Below are 21,681 nucleotides of genomic sequence, written 5' to 3' on the forward strand. Positions count from 1 at the left end.
GCAAAATATACCTGCAACATGTTCTTTGTTTGCAAAAGCACTCGTAATTTTGTCATAAATTTGTATTAATGCTAAATCAGTTGAATAATTTTTTCTGAAACCATATTGATTGGGAATAAGTAAATCATACTTATTAATTTTAATTTTTTAATTATTTATTAATTATTAAATTATTAACAATTTGTGACCCGCTACAACAAAATGGTCCTAAAGTCGCGCACGGTCGAAGCCGTGAAAATCAAGTTTGAAGTTAGAGCATCAAAATTGGTCAAAACTTACGATTTTCTGAATTTGACATATTATTAGAGTCTGACATGTCTTCTATCATCTGTCGAAATTTTGAAGCAAAATGATGACAGGAAAGACCAAAAAATAGCGTTTTTCTGGGCCATGTTTTTTGGCGTTTCAACGAAGCAGAAACTGGTTCGAACATTTGGATTGAGCGCGACACATAGGCTCCGCCCCTAACAACGACCAGAGTGATCTCATTGGTCAGTTTGCTGCTTGCCGCTAACCGAAGCGTGAAGCTCGCACACTGCCCAGTCGACTGGTGCGTGCGGGCGGGTTGCAATATGCCTAGCCGCTTCTCCTGACATCCTGGTCACTGATTGGTCGGTGAGGAGACCGCCGACGCTGTGTTTGAATGAGCATTTCGGGGGTTGCTAGGGCTTAACTTCTATTGTCCGGAGGTGAATACTGACTTGCGTGTCTCTTGATTGTGATTGCGTCGCAAGGAGAACTTTTAGGGCGCTTTTCTCGAAAAAGTGATTTCCCAGACGTCTTGACATGCTCTCTTTTAAACATCGATATCTCCGCAGCCGATTATTTTTATAAGACGTGTTATATATCAATTTAAAGCAGAAAGATTAGGGAATTGTGTCATGCAATTTTCAAATAATCGACCTCGCCCGACTTTAGGATCATTTTGTTGTAGCGGGTCACATTTTTTAAAATTTTGGATATACTAGACAATAAAGAAATAGGACGATAATTGCTAATTTCATGAGGATCATCTTTTTTATGTACAGGATTAACTTTCGCTATTTTCAGCAGGTCAGGGAAAATACCTTGTGATAAAGAAAGATTAAATATATAACTTAACGGTTCTGCGAGTGGATAAACTATTTCTTTCAATAACATCATACTTATTTTATCAGAACTTTAAGATTTAGAGCTATTTAAAGATTTAGTGATACTAATAATTTCACTGGGACTTGTTGGATTAAAATAAATAGACTCTTGATTTTGGTCAAAAAGATAATCTGTTAAAGGAGCAGAAGTATTGCTAATTTTAGTAGCAAGTTCCGGACCGATATTAACGAAAAATGAGTTAAATGAATTAGCATACATATTGGGATCATTTATTTTAATGCCGTTTAATGTGATATCATCCGTTGGCGGAGAATCAGGCTTTTACCTAGGACCTCTTTAATAATTTTCCATGTTGCATTAATATTCGAAGAAACCTTTTTCATTCTATCAGAAAAATATAATCTGCGGGATAAACGAATCAACTTTGTCAATTTATTTCGATAAACTTTATACATATTCAAATTAAATTCATTTGGGTTACGAATATGTAACTTATACAAAAAATTACGAGTGTTTATGGATTTCAAAATACCTTTTGTAATCCAAGGATTTCTTGGTTTATTTCGGTTACTTTTTATTCTGCATAAAGGAATATTATTTTCATAATAATACAATAATTTATCATTAAAACATTTATATGCCAAATTAACATTGTTAATACTATAAATATCTGTCCATTCCTCTAAAAATAAATTCTGTTTCAATAATTCCACATTACGTTTTGACTCTTTATAATACCATATTTCATCATGTAATTTATTACGACCCACTTTACATTCACAAATTGAAAATATTGGTAAATGATCAGAAACTTCAGAACATAATATAACCCCATAATTGTATTATTATACACATTCGAAAATATATTATCAATCTGAGTTGACGAGTGTGGATTTATCCTGGTGGGTTTATTGATAATCGACATAAAACCATATGAATACATTAAATGCATAAAATTAAGGGAATTATTGTTATCGGATGTGGGGGAAAAGTTAATGTTGAAATCACCAAAAATAAAAACATATTTACTTTCATTACCTATCTTATGGAGATATAAATCCAATTCATCACAAAATAATTCACAATTCAGATCAGGAGGTCGATAAATTAAACCTATAATAACGTTTTTAGAGATTGGGTTCTCAATTTCAATAAATAACGTTTCTGCATATCTTAACGTGATTTCAGAACGGATTTTGAACTGTAAATTTTGCGCAATATAAAACGCAACATCGCCACCCCTTTTTCCTTGACGATCAGCCCTAACTAATTTATGATTGGGTAAATTAAAGATATCTGGGGAGTTTTGATGTAACCAAGTTTCACTTATTCCAATAACAGAAAATTCAAAATTGTTTAAAGAGTGCAAAAGATTTTCCAAATATTCAAAAGTTTTATTCAAACTCCTAGAGTTTATATGAAGAAGTGAAATATTATCTGAACTATACGATACAATATCATTGAATTCAAGGGGTGTGTAATATTTACTGTCGCGCATAGGCATGTCAGCAGGAATATCGGGGGTATTCACATGTGACGCCATTCTGTAATACAGAAATGTAAATTACCGGAGATTTGAGAGACAACAACTACATAGGTGACCCGCGACAACGGTTTCAGGCAAAAGTCGCAAGAGCAAAGTCCCTCCTAGGCGGGGTACAAAGATTTTGACCATTATTTTTGTCGATTTAGGTTTTTTGCAGAAATCGAATCTTTGATATGTTTTCTAGATCTACACTAAATTTCATTGCATAAGACTAAGTTTTTCCTATTGAAAATGGAATTTTAAGCACCCTATGTTGGATCGCACTCGTCAGTTTCGAGCTTCTTTCGAACGCCGCGCCAATATCCCCAGCGTTGCTACGGCGCGAGGTCTCGCACGCGATTGGCTGGTGCGTCGCACACATTTACATAATTCGGCTTTCGGAGACACCAGTTGCAGCGTTTGGGGAATGCTTTGTCCACGCGTGCACGATTACATGCTCCATTGTTCTTGGTATAGTGGTTTATATACGCTCGCTCTGTATAGTACGTGCTCTTCGTTTGGCTTTCTATCCAAACTGTTCTACCGCAATGTTCGACAACGGAAGTGAAACAAAAATCATATAGCATAACATAATCGTGTGAAAAGAAAACTACAGTGTAAATATTCTCAAATTTGTCTACTTGTACATGTAGGATAAGTTATGACAGCAGACTGACTCAATGGAAGGTAGATGAGAGGAAAGGAGCGGTCATACGTGACCACTTATATTCAAATACTACACGTCAAGTTCGCACCAAACTTACGAGTCGTGTTTGTTTGTTTGTTTTAATTCAATTAGCACCACCGAGCAAAGCCACATTATGATATATGCATGTCTTGTAAAAGCAAAACAAACAGGAAGCGTGACCCTTGTCAGCACTAGCAATTTTCTGCCTTCAAAAGGGTTGCCAATGATAAAGACAAATCAACCACAATGAAAACGCGATTTGTAAATGTGTGGATTCGCCACCGCTCCTGTTACATGCACACGGACATGGCGTGTGGATGCCATTGCGTAATGCGTGCACCATACACATGTACATGTACACCAAAGATAGTAGAGATAATAAGATACGAAGGCGCGCGATAAAAATGGACACAAAATGGCTACCCTACATGACGATACAAAAGAGAGCTAAGTACAAACTCAGTACACCTAGAAACATCATTCATTTCCAAAGGTAGTGGTATTCTTATTGAAAGATAAGTCTCATCATGTGTTCTTTCAACATACGTATAAATGTTGTTGGAATAACAACTTTCTTTTGTTTTCTTTAAAACAAAATTAATGCATCTTAAGTTGTTGCTTGTAGGTGTTTTTTTTTTCTCATTAAGTCTAATTCAAAAGAAAACATCACGACAACTGTATGGGTTTGTCTGAGTGCAAAGTATCATAAAATACTGAGAAGCATGCACTTTGATATTCCATATCATTTCAGAGTTTTTTTTTTTTCTCAAATACTCTCAGAGAGATTTTTTCTGTTAATTATTTTTTCTAACCTCTTCCATCCCCTTTTCTTTTCTTTTTTCTTAACTATAACTAACACATGTATACTCGTTTCTTTCCTTGCGTAAACACGTACTAATAATGCAAGTTTCTTTTGAACACTTAAAACTATTAAATACAGGTATACTGTATACAGGAAACTATCCTGTGTTCCACCATAACATGTTAGCTACGAAAAGATATGTCATGTAGGCATGACAAAAAAACCACACAAGTAAATATACTGTATGTACACTTCAACTGAAGTGCAGATGCAAAACATGGAAAACCGATTAACACAACAGTTTTCAGAGTTCAAAAGTCCACGAAAAAAGTCCACAAATTAACGCTTCTTGCTTTCACTGCGCAGATAAGACACACATCACCTGAGACGCGCTGTCCCTGAAGCCGCTGCTGTTGTTTATCAAGCGTCAAGACAGCGCGTCTCAGGTGATGTGCGTAATACGCTTGAAGACTGCGCGCTGTCCATTTGTTTTGTACAGGATTAGCGCGCACTTTCGTGTCTTATTAGTTAAGCGTCTTTGATGTACACCATAAGTGTAATTATCGTATTCGCCATCTTGAAAGACGTACTGGTAAACAAACCCGAGCGAAACGCATTGTTTTTCGGCTCCATACGCTGAGCTCCGAGGAAGGTGCCCGGGAAATTTGACTCTCTCAGTGAGCCAATCAGAAGGCGATGTGGTTGCTAGAGGCGGAGCTTAACATCAATTGGCAACATCGTACGGATGGGTGATTCTCCCCTCGCATCGCCGCTCGGACATTGTCTTTTGAGAAAGAGGTGAATCTTCAAAGCCTGTTTTCTCGCAATTTTGTCAGGCTAACAACTTAAAAAGTGTATTTTATTTCTCTTTCTATGTCCACTTATGGTGCCGAAGAATACAAGTGTTTTATATCAATGCAAAGCTTACGAAATGGGCAATGTGATTCAGTGAAAAAATGAATTTTCAAAATTCGCGACTTTTGCCTGAAACCGTTGTCGCCGGTCACATAGGTGCTAATGTGCATTTTGCAAGTGCATACTACTGTGCAGGTGTGTGTACAAAGTGCAAATGTGTGTGGGGTTTCAATATACAATACAAAATTTGGTACAATTCGACCCATCTTGGTCACACTTACAATAATTACTAGTACGCAATTACAACAGATCACCAGGGGATAGCCGGACCACTCAGTATAAAGGTGTTGTGTTTTAAAACACGTACAGACAGAGAATTCAAGGACCGTGACACTTGCCCAGTTAAAGTTCAGGGAGGAGGGGGGGGGGGGGGGGAGGGGAGTAAAGGGGAGTAAACAGTAAAGGTACATTTCTTGCAACATCTGTATTGGCTATTGAATGTGGGACTTTTAACCATGCACCCATTAACACACATATCAGAGAAAAAAAACAGTACAAATACTGAATGGAAATCAGGGTGTTAATAGCAACCCGTTTAGCATGCGTCAAACGCAGGTGCTACTTGCAGTGGCTTAATTACCATTGGAGATCAGTCGACCGTGGCGCGAAAAAGCAGCCACGCCTCGTGTCGACACACAACATGTGAACGATTATACATTCATGGAAACTGCTTACTGTACATGTATAATACGGACGTCTTATCAATGGGTTCGGAGTTTCAACAGGTGATTCGTAGAAAAAGGGATTTTTTTTTTCGGACAGTTCACAGGAGGATAAATATCTGCCAAAGCAGTGAGGGATGTGCTGTACTAAAAATAATAATAATAATAAAAAATCGGAGTTCAATACCAAAACGTGTGGAAGGTTTAAAAGAACCATCTACCAGTTATAAATTAAAAGAGATTAGTGCCTTTCTTTAAAAATGTAAAGTTATGGGTTCAAAAACATTTTGAAACTATGAAGTGAAATATGTGGGTAGAAATGTCTGGCTTCAATCAATACGTGAAAAGATGAGGTACTATAAACTGTCACCATATTGTGGAGAATGACCAGGTGGTGGATGAACATGACCTTGCAAAATTGAACCGTGTATCCCTAAAATGTTCCATTATCACACACACACACACACACACACACACACACACACACAAACACACACAAGATCATTGGAAACCTGAGTATCCCCTTCTTAACCAAAAACTACACCATGCATTGACAGCTGATGTTGAACTTGGTGGAACTGCTATAATTCTAGAACTTGAAGACCTTTGTATTTGACCTTAAGAATTATTTTAAATAAAGGCACAGTGTATTAGACATTGCCATAAGTAAAAAATAAATGTGTTAGTCGAGCTGTTTTAATGACAAAGTATTGTAAGATTATCGCAAGATGAAAGTAAAGGCATTGTTTACAACCAACGAAAAAAAAAAAAAAGAATACACGTGTGTAGGTCCATTGGAGATTTAATTATTTATGTGCCGATAGTGTAAACCCTCTGTGTGCCACATTATTCTGAGACAACAACTAATTATTCATGCTTTGGGAAAATAATGAAATTCTGTTTTTTCAAAGCCATGTAACTTTGATTTTTGTTAACCTGGACATGCAATGAGCAAAGTTGTAGAGAAAATGCCAAGCTTTGCTTTGATGTAAATTGTTTGACTTATCTATGATTTTCTTTCCTCAAATGACCAGTATCTGCATTATTGCACAGGCATCACTTTCGCACAGAACACAAGTGACAGAAACTTCGGAATACCGCTTGATAGTCAATCGCCAACACAAAAAGCAAGCTACATGACTCCAACAGAAATGAAATTGCGAGAATTAATGCTTTCATTGTGTCGAGGTATTTGGCGATTTATCGATCAGTTCGGGCGGGTTTGTGCGTTTGAGCAGAGTATGTATACACCGTCGGGTATGCCAACGTGGCACATGTAGGTATTTTCTGTGAAAAGAATTCCAATATCAAAAACAATAATGACAATAAATCCAAACATATTCTATAATATGTGTGATTTTCAATTCAATTTTCATTCAATTTTACAAAGATCGTAGTTTGTAAAAGTCAGCTTGATTTAGTTGGAAGTATATTTTGCCCTCAATTACCTGCAATCAATAGTGGTGCCAGTTGCGGCTAAACTCGGTATCGAAGACGGCCGGATCGCACTCACCAGCCTCTCGGCATCGTCCAGCTACGGTCGCAGCAATCATGACGTAGCTGGCTCTCGGCTAAACCAGCCCCAAACCCCTGGCCGAGCGGGATCATGGTCAGCTCGGGTAAGCTGGTGTGAAATGATATTGCAACTACAATAGCAATGTTACATATATTTTATAATGTCGATTAATGTTAATAAATGCATACAGCAAATATATAATATACAATGTGTCGTATTAATAATGAGTGTATTGGCATGTGAGTATATAGACTGAATATAATATATTCAGTATATAAAGTATATATATAAAGTATATATTATATGGTCCTCACGAAAACGTTTTAATTCACTTTAATGATTCATATTCATGCACTATATGAGCGATTATAGTATTCGAATAAAGTTTGCCATGAGAGTTTCTGGTTAAAACTATGGGCAGAGCTGACTCCAAAAGACCTTTTAACTGAGAAGCCCCAGCTCCTCAGTGAACAGTGTATTTCTTTTCGGAGGCACCGAGGCCTAAATGGAGGGATGCATGGAGTTATGCTAAGGGATGGAGTCATGTGATGGATGCGATGTTGTAAAAGGATTCTATACTGACCCTAAGAATTAGCGCGCATCACGATGTCAGAACTTCTTCGTGATGTTACAATCGTTTTGTTAGAGATCATTACATCTCACAAAGTGAAGCTTCGAAGCAGTGCGCGATATCAGAATTGCTTTGTCTTGTCGCAATTGTTTTGATTGACATTGTTACTATTCACAGTGTGACGATGCAAATCTGCGCACAATTTCAGAACTGATTTGTGATATCATTTTGCAAATAGTATAATATTTACGAAATGGCGTCAAAGAAGTAACGTCATTTTGCAAAGAGTACCCTAAGGAGTGTCAAACATGCCGACATTTAAACATAGCTGATATATGTATAATCACGTGACGCCCTTTCAACCAATCACAAGAGGATACATTTTTGATACAAAATACAATTTCGATTTCATGTATTATTTGAATAATACTTTCTATCACTGAAGGTGTACTGGAAAAAAATATTCTCCTAACATTGCAGGTAAATAATGCTGATCAGTGGATCCAAGTTGACCTTCGCTCTGCCTTTGAGGTGACGGGCGTGATCACGCAAGGGAGGCATGAATTATCAACGAACTTTACTCAGTGGGTGACGTCGTATAAAATATCTTACAGCATAGACGGCAAAGACTGGACTTTTGTGACTAATTGCAACGAAGACCAGGTCTAGTATTGTTTTTGTTTCTCTAATGACTTTTTTTTTTGTGACGGGGGGGGGGGGTCGTTATCATCAGAAATCTCTATGGTAATGATGATACTGTTTCATGAATGGATGTATAGGTATGTGTGAAGTATCCTACGAAGGTTTCTACCTATAATTTCTTTCCCTAATAACGATGGAATTATGGACATTAAAGAATGAAGAGAGGACAAGTTGAAACGCAGTTTTTATGAGTGACATAAGAAATTCGGTCACTCTCATATCAGTAAGACATGGATAATACGAATAAAAGCTTAAAGGAATGCTTCACCTCAAATGCAATCTAATTTCAGGAGAGGTCATGCAAATAACACAGTCGAACCAAAAAAAAAATGAGTTATGAAACTCGAACTTGATACGCATACAATTAATTGGCGTGTGTGTAATAAAAGATCAACTTTTTAAGACTAACCAATGCTACTTTCAAGACAATACATCATTGAAAATGTGAGTAAGCAAATAATATACGAATAGTAAAAGACATAACAAAACAGTCCAGAAATTGAAGGGACGTTTACTTTGCTTTTGGCAGGAGCATGGTATTTTATTTTCATCACTAGTAATAATCGAAATAGGTATAATAATATCATGCTTGTATGGGTTATACAATTGTACTGTATATCTATAAGCCTTCTTAGGCCGGTCGCCTTATGATGGGCGCGATTTTTATATCGAGAAACAGGCTAAACTATAAAAACTGAAGTAAACTTCATGATTTTTAGGTCTTCCAAGGCAACTACGACAGGAACAGTCCGGTACAAAACAGCATCAGCCCGCCAGTGACGGCACGATTTTTCCGGCTGCATCCGCAATCTTGGCACAATCACATTAGCATGAGGTGGGAGCTGGTTGGCGAGGGACCTTTCACCTGTAAGAGCACTTTCTTTTCTGCAGCTTTTGTTGTTTAGAGTAACATTGTTCTCGCCGTTGCTGAGAACAAAAATGCAAAGTTGAGAGATGATTGCATGCCCAATATATATTTTTGAAATATACTTTATTCATAAAAATTCTGTGTTCGGATTAAGAAAACAAAACAACAAATTCCATAGTTTTTTGTAATCTCTTTGCATAGACATAATAATAACCTTAATATGAATAAGATACAGGTGTGTATTTCAAACGTGTAAAGGCAAAACAGATAAACAGCACTTTTACGTTTTTATAGTAAGGCCGTCATCAGAAACGGAAAATAAATTTCCAATTATACTGCACCCGTTACATAACAGGAAATGTAAAGATAACAATAGAATGCATTTTTAATCTCATATACATAATATCGATACGAATTACTTCATCTACTTTAGCATTTAATCACTCCAGCTAGTCCTATTACATACATGTATAGATATTTACACTTTTATGGTATAACTATCAGAAGTGTATGTTCATAGCTAATATTACATATGATATATTCATACATTTATTTGTTAATTTCTTTATTCATATATCTATTCATTTATCTGAAGAAAAACACAAGTTTTCACAACTGAAAAAATCTTCCAAGGTCGGTTGTAAGAACCAACATAAATGAATCGGTTGTGATCCCATTGTCATGTGTTGGTACCATGTACGGGTTTTAACATCAATACTATGTCTTGAGATTGCATATTTTAACGTTAATTTCATATAGGAAGTCGCCTCCGTACACAAGGGAAGTCATCATTACGGTTTCTTTTTTTCTTCTTTTCTTTTTGCGTTATCTCTTTTATATCAATCAGTGGTTGAAGCGAGCAAAAAGCTAGGCGTGGAAGATTACCGGATCCCTGATACCGCGATGTCCGCCTCTACCGTTTTTGACGGTAACCGCAGCGCGGCACGCGGTCGCCTGAATCTTCCATTGCAAGGGGCCAGGAAGGGAGGCTGGTCCGCACAGATCAACGACCATTCCCAATACCTGCAGGTTAACCTGCGCGGCCTCTACCGCGTGACTGGGGTCATTACGCAGGGTCGTGCTGACGCAAACCAATGGGTGACGTCCTTTAAGGTCGAACACAGCTTGAATGGCCAAGATTGGACGGTGGTAAAGGATAACGGGTTGCCTCCCCAAGACAAGGTGCCTAGTTGCATTTATCGTCACACCCGTTTCCATCTTCCTATCTCTCTGTCTCCATCTCGCGCTCACACACACACACACAGACACACATACACACAAAAACAAACACTCTCTTTCTCTCGCTTTAGTATTTTTGTTATCATATTTCTGTATTCATTTGCCTCTTGCTCCATCTTGCATATGTGCCGTAGGAGAGGATGTTGAATTACCGGCTGCTTATTTTTGTTGTTGTTGCAGCTCCTGCGGTGAATTCCGTACTGAGAGGATGAAATTTCGAGCAGAAATAACCCTAGTTATTCAAGAAGTCCTGGAAATACTAACTTTGCTAGATTACATGAATTATTCACCCTGATTTCTTTTCTTAAGTTATACTGCAGGTTTACCCTCAGTTAAAATATATCTTTCAACGCGGTGGAAATTTGCATTATAATTCAGGGTACGATTTTCGTAATGGGATAATCGACATTTTATCGCATCATTCCTAGCAATTATGCACCAGAATTACTATTCATACCCACGTTTCGTCATGCACATTCGTCCCGAGTGGAGACAAAGAAAAAGAGAAAGACATGGGTCAAATTTCGTCTTATACGGTGAAAGATGAACATTTCGAATAATTTACAAAAAAATCCTCGACTAAAACAAAAAAAAATAAACAATCCACCTTTTTAAAAACATCGTGACATAACTCTTTCTAAAGGTTTTTGATGGAAACAGCGATCGCACAACCAAGGTGACCAACCTATTTTCTCCGCCACTGACCACACGTTTCGTGCGCTTCCGCCCTCACGAATGGCTCGGCCACATCAGCATGAGAGTTGAGCTTCTTGGAGCAGGTCCAGTCGCTGGTAAGGCCATTAAAAATTGGGACCCCCTAGGTCAAAATCTACAGAAAGTTGCAGAATAGAATTCTCTGTCATAGACCAAAATAAGTCATTTTGTGTGACGGACTCATGTTTTTTTGTATTGTTGTTGTTGCTGTTGTTTTAGTTTGCCTTTCCTGGAACCTGCCTGAAATAGCTGAAAGATTAATCTTTTTACGACCTAATCTCAGAAGTTGACGTTTTCAAATAAAACCGAAGTGCTTTTTATCCTCTTTTTTTTTTTCTGACATCCGCGGTTTTCACCACGAATAGACTATCATATGATTTCAAATTTATTTTTCAGGACATGTCCGAGTTATCCTCATCATTGAACTGATCAAGATGGTCCAATATTAACAAGTTATGTAGAAATCCTCTGTTTTGAAACTAGAACAAAGAAACTTTTATTTTGGCCTTCTCTTCGTGGCTGTTCGAGCTGGTGAGTCACAGTTTATTTTGTAATCTTTGTTTTGTGAAATAAAGAAAAATTATTCAAAAAGTACAAGAGCATAATGCTAGATTAAAGTAGCATTGAAGAAATCAATTGAATCGATTGTCTTTTATTTTGCTAAAAGATATTTTAAAGGACATAGTTCCTTTAGGTCTGGAGAGTAATGTCGTCTCCGACTCTCAGCTGTCTGCATCAAGTGAATATAACGTAAATCACGGGCCGAAAAGATGCCGCCTCAACCTGGCCCGTGTGGGGGATCTGAGAGGAGCGTGGGGGGCTCGTCATCAAAATGTTAACCAGTGGATACAGGTAATTGATATTTAGTTTTGTAGTATGGCTCTGTGATTATGTACACTATGATGTTCTTTAAAACGAATTGCCTTGATCGTGTAACAAACGGTTTGGTAAGAAGTGTTTGCGAAATTATAGGAATGCTATCACGGCAACTTTTTTTTTTTTTTAATACGGTCATTTTTCTTGTCAGCTTGAATCAAAAATTTTTAGTAGTTTTACTTTTTTTTTTTTTGCACAATGACGCTAAAGTAAATTAATGACGATTTCATTGCAATGACACCTGCAACAACAAAGATAAACACCTCAAATCAGTACAAAAAATACAATAATGTGAAGTGAATGTAAAATTTACAGTAAAACAATGTCGTTAATTAGTTTTGCTTTTTCTTTTAAGATCATTTCCACAATATACCTAACGTACCCTGCCCATCCTGATCAGATCACCCGTTGCTGAAATACCAACCACACTCATAAAGCGAGTTGTTGGTGGACCACCTGGATAATTAAATCTCACCCGCTCAAGCTGCATTGCAACTGAGTTTATGTGCGTATTGTTGTGCCTGACATTTTTTCTTTTTGCATTTACTTGGTGTCTCGTTTTCGATTTCATGTTAGTTGATTACTCATTGATTGTTATCTTCCAAATCGGTCTGTGTGTCAGTTTGTGTCATTTCTGATCCTGCATCACTAAAAAGTCGCCATAATAGTTATTACGGATTTTACAAGAACATACTTTAATCCTTAAAATGGTATGTAACTCTATCCAAATGGCATATAGGCTCTTCTGACTTATCTAAATATTGGAAATAAAGCACACACTCTGGAAAAGTTAATTGGGTCTATTCAAGTCCATAATCTTACCAAACGCGTGCTCTGTGCAATGAATGGGACCATACACAAAACACACACACACTCACACACCCACACAAACACACACAAAAAATACATTCTGTTCACGACTAATAACAACTTTCAAAGCAGTAACAATATCCATTCAAAAGTTATTGGAGGTGAAAGTAAAAAATGAGGTATGATTTTTAAGATATTAAGATATATAACGATATTCCTAATCACACTTTTCTACAAAATAAAAAAATGAATATACAAATGAGTTTTAACTCGATATTGCTTTATAATATCAAACTCCATTTGTGACCCTGCACCTCAAAACAAACAAAAAGTCGCCAGACATGAATTTTTAGTTAAGACCATATTCTGATAGAGCAGACTTTAAGCTTTAAAATGATGTATAACTCAAATCAAATGGACTCTCCTAACCTATCTAAATATTGGAAAGAAAGCACAAACTCAGGAAAAGTGTGAACTGAGAAAAGAGGCTCTGAAGTACAGTGTCTATTCAAGCGCTTAATCTTTACCAAACCATGCTGACTGTGCAATGAATGGGACAAAACACAGGAAGTAAACCACCAGAGTAAAAACAATGAAGGGATTATCAGATTAAACTGAAATTAAGCATGCCACATTCTGTCCATAATTAATGCCAACTTTCAAAGCTGTAGCACTATCCTTTCAAAAGTAATTAGAGTTGAAAGTGAAGAGTGTGGACAAGGTTTTTCAGAAATGAAAAAGGGATTCTAAAGACACACCTAATCACACTATTCTACCAAAAATGTTGGAGATAAGCTGCTAAAAAACACACCTTCCTGCCCGTTTTATGATACCAAATTTTAGCATAATGTAAAAGAAGACCCACTCTTTCAGAAAATATGAAAAGGTCAAGTTCGGCTAGGTTGACCCGTTCGGCCGTAATCTGGCAGAACTCCCTAAGTCGATTTTGGTCGATTTTTATGTTTTGAGTGTTTTGTATGTTTTTTCTCATGCTCTTTCAAGTTGGCCAAAAAATAAATTGTGATTCGGTACAGAAAGTTATTTTTTGAAAGTAATTTTGGCAAAATTCCTGAGGAGAGAGGGCGATTAATCTGGCAGAACTGCGTAAGTCGAGATACGAAATGAATTTTCCGATGTTAATCAGGCAGAACTGCGTAAGTCGACTTACGACAATGCTTGGACCAAGGTGTTCCTGTATCCCGCACGGACTTGGTATATCTTACACGTGCGTGCGCGGCCTTGGTAGTGACGAACGCGCTGCGCGTTCAAGCTAGCAGTGCCTAGCTAAGGTACGTGAAAGGTACGTGAAAAACGCTGACAAATGCTGTTAGTTTTCGAATTTTCGACCCATTTTATAAAACAAATGATGCACAGGATTATTTCGTGGCGTTAGTGGAGGCGTAGCTCACTCTCGGGTATTTACAATGTAGTGCAACATGCACTCGGCTTCGCCTCGTGCATGTTTCACAATTGTAAATACCCTCGAGTGCACTATACGCCTACACTAACGCACTCTGTTTATATCCTGTGCATCATGCCGACAGTCACGCTAAAGCAATGGATCCAAAAGCAATAACCCTCGTTACTCTTGGGGGAAATTGCCACTTTCTTTCCCTTCATAGACTGGCAGGCTTCAAAACAGGTCAATATGCGGTATGCCTTACTATTAAGTTTTGCTACAACCTACTGTTTTTTAAGCCTAGAGCATTTCTACATCTACCAAACGTTAAAGTTTGCATCTTGTCTGACATCACGCTCCAGTCAACTTTAGGCCTACTTAGTACTGCAGCACTTGTCCATAGTTAGTGTACGTGAAACCAATGTACTGTGCGGTAGCGTAGGTCACGCGAACAATGTCTGTAATCCATAGCTTCTTATTTTGTTTTTCTTTGTAATAAGCGATTAGTTGGCGTGGATCTATGGGATTGATCTCGAGAAGTTTAATGAATATCTAGGATACCGTCCATAACGATGGCATTTTCAATCCAATCCTACAGACGTCAGAAATTGGCCAATACTAACACTTTTACAAGTTTACTTTTTAATACCGGTACCGTACCGGTACGCCCAGTAGAGTTGTGCAGTAGGGGCCTACTACTAACGGTAAGTATGGTTGCGGGGTCTAGATATCGCGCACGAAAATTTGAAATGCTCTTATAATAGAAGTTATTCCATAATCGTAACTGAATTTCTCAATGAATATCACGAAAATGCAGAAAAATCACCTCCCAGAATCTCCTGATGATACGATGACGGAGTAGTGCGCTGTCGCCGTTTGTATGTCGGACTTTTTTTATGCGTTCAATTTCTCGGGGTATGTAAGGGTCGCGCAGCTGCCCTATGTAGTTTCATGCGTGAAACTGTCTGCCCCTCTCTGCGGCTGTAACGTGCTTCGGCTTTCATAGAATATCATAAACGATCGATCGAACAAATGTGACCCGCTATACAACAAAATGGTCCTAAAGTCGCGCACGGTCAAAGACGTGAAAATCGAGTTTGAAGTTAGAGCATCAAAATTGGTCAAAACTTACGATTTTCTGAATTTGAAATATTATTACAGTCTGACATGTCTTCTATCATCTGTCGAAATTTTGAAGCAAAATGATGAAAGGAAAGACCAAAAAATAGCGTTTTTCTGGGCCATGTTTTTTGGCGTTTCAACGAAGCAGAAACTGGTTCGAACATTTGGATTGAGCGCCACACAAAGGCTCCGCCCCTAACAACGACCGGCGTGATCTCATTGGTCAGTTTGCCGCTTGCCGCTAACCGAAGCGTGAAGCTCGCACACTGTCCAGTCGACTGGTGCGTGCTGGCGGGGTGCGCTATGCCCAGTATACTATACTACTATACCAATCACTGATTGGTCGGTGAGGAGACCGCCGACGCTGTGTCTGAATGAGCATTGCGGAGGTTGCTAGGGCTTACCTTCTATTGTCCGGAGATGAATACTGACTTGCGTGTCCCTTGGTCGTGATCGCATGGCAAGGAGAACTTTTAGGGCGCTTTTCTCGAAACAGTGATTTCCCAGACGTCTCGACATGCTCTCTTTTAAACATCGATATCTCCGCAGCCGATTATTTTTATACGATATGTTATATATCAATTTAAAGCAGAAAGATAGGGGAATTGTGTCGTGCAATTTTCAAATAATCGACCTCGCCCGACTTTAGGATCATTTTGTTGTAGCGGGTCACAAATTACGAATTCTATCGGCTACGATCATACGAACGAGACAAGCGAGACGACACGTCTAGGCTACAACATCCTTAAAAAAAAATTTGAAGCTAAGGTAGGTAAATTATAAGGTAAAAAATTGGAAATTTAGTGAAAAATTTGTTCCAAAAAATTGGAAATTTATAGTGAAAAATTTGTTTGAAATCATAATTTCTTACCTGCTTCCTTCTCATGTTTAGCGGTTGTCAGGTATGTTTATTCCATGAGCGTATCGGCAAATTTTGCGCTTAGTCCTACGCGTAATATCGCTTGCTATACGCAGTTACGCTATGCGCGATCATTAGGTCCCTGCGCGAGACCTAGTACCCTTACTATTAGACTACTGGAGCCTACCGTTACTTAACTTAGGCTGAATCGCCGGTTATTCTATCTTTACTCAGTTTTCTATTTTTGTAGATTTGATTCGGCATAGACATTCTTTAGGTCTGTATTATGAAGAATCTAGAATCTACAGGTTAAAAGCTAAATTATTACCATTTATCCCTAGAAATAGATCTGAAACTTAGCGTTAGATCTAGATCTGTGATCTATACTAGACCCCCTACTATTACTTGACATTATAGGCTATAGACTTTATAGACTTACCGTTAGTCATTAGATAGGCAGGTTAGGCTTTACGTTGTTCTTAGATCTACTATAAACAGTAGTAACATTAGTACTAGGCCTAGATCCCCAATAGACAGTCTAGCGCTAGATTTAGTCCCTAGGGCCTAGATCCTACCTGGTTATGATAGAGTCTAGATCTACTAACTAGAGTCTAGACTAAAAACTAATTTTCATTGATATTACTAGCCTGTTAATGACGCCCCAAAATAGACGTCTGGATGTTACATAGACCTAGACAATCGAGTAGAAAGAGTTCTAGTACGTTTTAGGCCTGCGTAGAGAGTAACGGTTAGAACACTAAGATCCTGTACTACCCTAACGTTGCCTAGGCCTACAGTAGGAGTCGACACAAACGAGACCTAAGGTCTATTTTTTTTTTATTTCTAATAAAGCTGTAAATAAACTTTTAGTCAGGCCTAGCTCCTAGTATTCTTTAGTTTAAATAGAGTTTAGGCCTTCAGCCAAAAGGGTCTAGGCATAGGCAACTCTTACTTTGGGCATAGAGTAGGAATGATGAGATCAGTAGGCCTATCGTATGCAGATCCCTACGTACCGCTCTACTAGTCTCTAGATGTCTAGTGTATCGTTGGGCCTGAATAGACTACGGTCTAGACGGTCTACAATGTAGTACACGCGTACCTGTAGTCTTGATGAACAATATAGCTTAACATCTAGTCTAATATTATTCTTAATCCAAATGCAGGCAGAACTGCGTATCTCCTAGAGATACGCAGTTCTGCCTGAACCCCCCCCCCCCCCCCCCCTGCATGGCCAAAGACTTACGCCGTTCTGGCTGATCAACCCGGGCACGTGACCAGAGATATAGATACGCAGTTCTGCCAGATTACGATCGCAAAAATTTGGGGACGATTAATCTGGCAGAAATGGCTAAGTTTATTTTTTTTTTAATTGATTATTACTACTTAAAAAAGTCAAATTGTCATTTTTTTTTTTGCTGGAAATAAATTCTTTGGATCAATTATGACCAAGAAAAGAGTAAAAATGCACCTCATCGTATCCCAGTTTAGAAAGGTGTAACATTGAATCTTTAAACCTGATTTCTGCCGTAATGTGTTAAAGGAGATACGCAGTTCTGCCAGATTACGGCCGCATTTCACTTATTTTCAGTCCTCACGCGAAATCAGTGTGTGCGACTTTATGTTCGTTTTAGGGTGCACGGTCACATTTGTGACCCTGCACCTCAAAACAAACAAAAATTCGCCAGACATGAATTTGTAGTTAAGACCATGTTCTGAAAGAGCAGACTTTAAGCTTTAAAATGATGTATAACCCAAATCAAATGGACTCTCCTAACCTATCTAAATATTGGAAAGAAAGCACAAACTCAGGAAAGGTGTGAACTGAGAAAAGAGGCTCTGAAGTACAGTGTCTATTCAAGCGCTTAATCTTTACCAAACCGTGCTGGCTGTGCAATGAATGGGACAAAAAAAAAACAGGAAGTAAACCACCAGAGTAACAACAATGAAGGGATTATCAGATTAAACTGAAATTAAGCATGCCTCATAAACACATTCTGTCCATAATTAATGCCAACTTTCAAAGCAGTAGCACTATCTTGTCAAAAGTTATTAGAGTTGAAAGTGAAGAGTGTGGACAAGGTTTTTCAAAAATGAAAAAAGGATTCTAAAGACACACTTAATCACACTATTCTACCAAAAATGTTCGAGATAAAACTGCTAAAAAAACACACTTTCCTGCCCGTTTTATGATACCAAATTTTAGCATAAGATAAAAGAAGACCCGCGCTTTCAGAAAATATGGAAAAGTCAAGTTCGGCTAGGTTGATCCATTTCACTTATTTTCAGTCCTCGCGCAAAATCAGTGTGTGCGACTTTATGTTCGTTTTAGGGTGCACGGTCACATTTGTGACCCTGCACCTCAAAACAAACAAAAAGTCACCAGACATGAATTTGTAGTTAAGGCCATATTCTGAAAGTGCAGACTTTAAGCTTTAAAATGATGTATAACCCAAATCAAATGGACTCTCCTAACCTATCTAAATATTGGAAAGAAAGCACAAACTCAGGAAAAGTGTGAACTGAGAAAAGAGGCTCTGAAGTACAGTGTCTATTCAAGCGCTTAATCTTTACCAAACCGCGCTGGCTGTGCGATGAATGGGACAAAAAACAGGAAGTAAACCACCAGAGTAACAACAATGAAGGGATTATCAGATTAAACTGAAATTAAGCATGCCTCATAAACACATTCTGTCCATAATTAATGCCTACTTTCAAAGCAGTAGCACTATCTTGTCAAAGGTTATTAGAGTTGAAAGTGAAGAGTGTGGACAAGGTTTTTCAAAAATGAAAAAAGGATTCTAGAGACACACTTAATCACACTATTCTACCAAAAATGTTCGAGATAAACTGCTAAAAAAACACACTTTCCTGCCCGTTTTATGATACCAAATTTTAGCATAAGATAAAAGAAGACCCGCGCTTTCAGAAAATATGAAAAAGTCAAGTTCGGCTAGGTTGACCCATTTCACTTATTGTCAGTCCTCACGCAAAATCAGTGTGTGCGACTTTATAATCGTTTTGAGGTGCACGGTCACATTTTGTAAATATAATTTCTTTTTAAAACGAAAAAAAAAAGTCGAGATTGACTACGTTGGTCCTTTTCACCTGTTTTGATTTCTCCGGTACAATCATGATGTCGTGCATGCGACTTTTGGTTGGTCATGTGATGCACGGTCACATCTTGCGAATATACCAAAAAAAAAAAAAAATGAACTATGTGAGATGAATGCGTGAAAACCTACCTTGATCATACATGACATTAGGAGTTTGACGATCACACTTGGAAAATTATTACTTTCCCGCTCCTATCCCCCAATGCCCCACAGGTGGATTTCTTGACCCCCTACCGCGTCGTTGCCGTGGCTACTCAGGGACGCCAGGACATGAATCAGTGGGTACGAACCTACAAGGTGGCTTGCAGTTTGAATGGAACAACCTTTGACGTTGTTCAGGGCATCTGTACCAATCCCGGGGCAGACAGGGTGAGGATTTAAGGCATTATTTCCCATTTCCAGATAAAGGAAAAACCCAACTTCAGTGCTTCGAAATGCTCCAAACAAGCAATGTAAAAATGATAATCAGCAAAATCAGTATAATCAACCTTACGTATATGTCAAATATTCAAAATGCGAACATTTATGATGATAACATTGTTTCTAGACCAAACCGTCTACAGTTATTACGCTTTATTTAGAAAAATGATGATATCTCCTCATATTTTAAGCTTTATTGCAATTTTATGGTAGCATGTTTTGTAATACAACTGCCTGCACATCATGCAATTCACATGTGATAAATGTGAATAACTATTTTTTTTTTAAAATCAACGCTCCAAATGGTAAACCGTATATACCTCTTTACAACACTGGTTACTGGTAGCAAGACATTGTCAGATTTTCGGGTTCAGTGTATGCAGGAATTTTTTTTGAAGAACACATCAATGACAAAAAAATTAAAAAAAAGCCAAAAAATTCTAGAAAATCTAACCTTGGTTGAGATAATTGTCCTTCGTCGTTGGAAAAGAAAGCTCCGGACGTGACAGTGTACAGTAAATTCAAAGAGCAATTACCCTTTATGTATACCTTTATGTTTTTAAAAGACATAACGAGAGACCACTCGATATGTCCCTTTAACTCTCTGCATGTCAAGATGTCGATTGAGTATTCACTCTTCATCGCAGAATGATGCTTCGTAGAATTATCTTGATAAAGCTTTCTTACAGCATCCTAATATCATTACATTTCAAAGCATTGCTGCCTTGAAATCCAGATATTAAGGACAAATAAGTACAGTGAACTGCCATTGTACCAAACATATTCATAACATTTTTTTTTTTTATTTTACGACGAAGCATAAACCATGGTCCCAAATTTATCATCCATACAATTGCCTTTCTTATACTTAATTATTCTGGTGTAACACAGTTTTGCTGCATCAAATCTTGAAATAATGGCTGACTGCTTTGATGAGGGCTATGGAAATGTCCATAATATGGTGAGCTGATTTTTTCTAAATCTTTCCACTTTTCTTCTCGTGTTTACTTTGAAATTAAGATCTTCACAGGAAACTCGGATCGCAACACCATTGTGACAAACCAGCTTCCAGTACCCGTCATCTGTCAGTACGTGCGCATTTTGCCTTTGACCTGGAATCGCAGCATCTGCATGCGCATGGAACTGTACGGAGAAGGGCCAGTGCACGGTTAGTACAAAGACTGGGGTACCACAATACTTTCAAGAAACATAACAAACAAAAGTTATCAAGAGTTTTTTGTTTTTTTTTTGTTTGTTTGTTTGTTTGTTTGTTTGTTTTTTTTTAATACTAGAGTTTGGCTAGGATATGTCACTATAATGTGGCTATATATATTCTCAATCTGGTAAGAACAAAACGGTTTCTATAATGTGACCGCCCAAGACAGAAACCCACCAAAAAAAAAAAAAAAAAAAAAAAAGTTATCCGAAATGAATTAACGCATTTTTTACATACTTTACAGAATTAAAACGCATGTAACGCATTCAAAACGTAACTGAAAAAAAGAGAGAGTTAGGGGCGTGATTTCATAGAAAAGTAGGAGAAAAGAGGATTTAGATATTAAAGACACCCAGTCGCGAGGATACATGGACATATTTCAGCCGCGGGCGGCAGCACGTAAACTCGCTTCCGAAGTTGCTACGAAGCGAAATGTGTGTGTGCGCAAGACATCCCTAAAGCAATGTATCGCGCTATAGTATCTCGTTTGCTCGCTTGATTGATCTGAGCGCGGGGAGTACGTTTTGTGTAATGTGAATTGAATGTATGGTATACTGTATGTACTGTGTGAT

At 37.9% G+C, this 21,681-nt stretch overlaps 1 protein-coding gene across 1 annotated transcript in view; it reads left to right on the top strand.

Moving 5' to 3' along the window:
* LOC140234475 (uncharacterized) overlaps positions 1-21,066 on the top strand; it is a 44,842-nt gene extending 23,776 nt beyond the window's left edge. The window contains 8 exon segments of the mRNA XM_072314518.1: positions 7,146-7,303; positions 8,252-8,434; positions 9,193-9,340; positions 10,189-10,523; positions 11,224-11,371; positions 11,962-12,146; positions 19,687-19,842; positions 20,914-21,066. Coding sequence (XP_072170619.1) covers positions 7,146-7,303; positions 8,252-8,434; positions 9,193-9,340; positions 10,189-10,523; positions 11,224-11,371; positions 11,962-12,146; positions 19,687-19,842; positions 20,914-21,066 — 1,466 coding nt within the window.
* Positions 21,067-21,681: the final 615 nt, after the last annotated feature.

The sequence above is a fragment of the Diadema setosum genome, chromosome 10 (assembly GCF_964275005.1).
Source record: "Diadema setosum chromosome 10, eeDiaSeto1, whole genome shotgun sequence".
Classification (NCBI taxonomy): domain Eukaryota; kingdom Metazoa; phylum Echinodermata; class Echinoidea; order Diadematoida; family Diadematidae; genus Diadema; species Diadema setosum.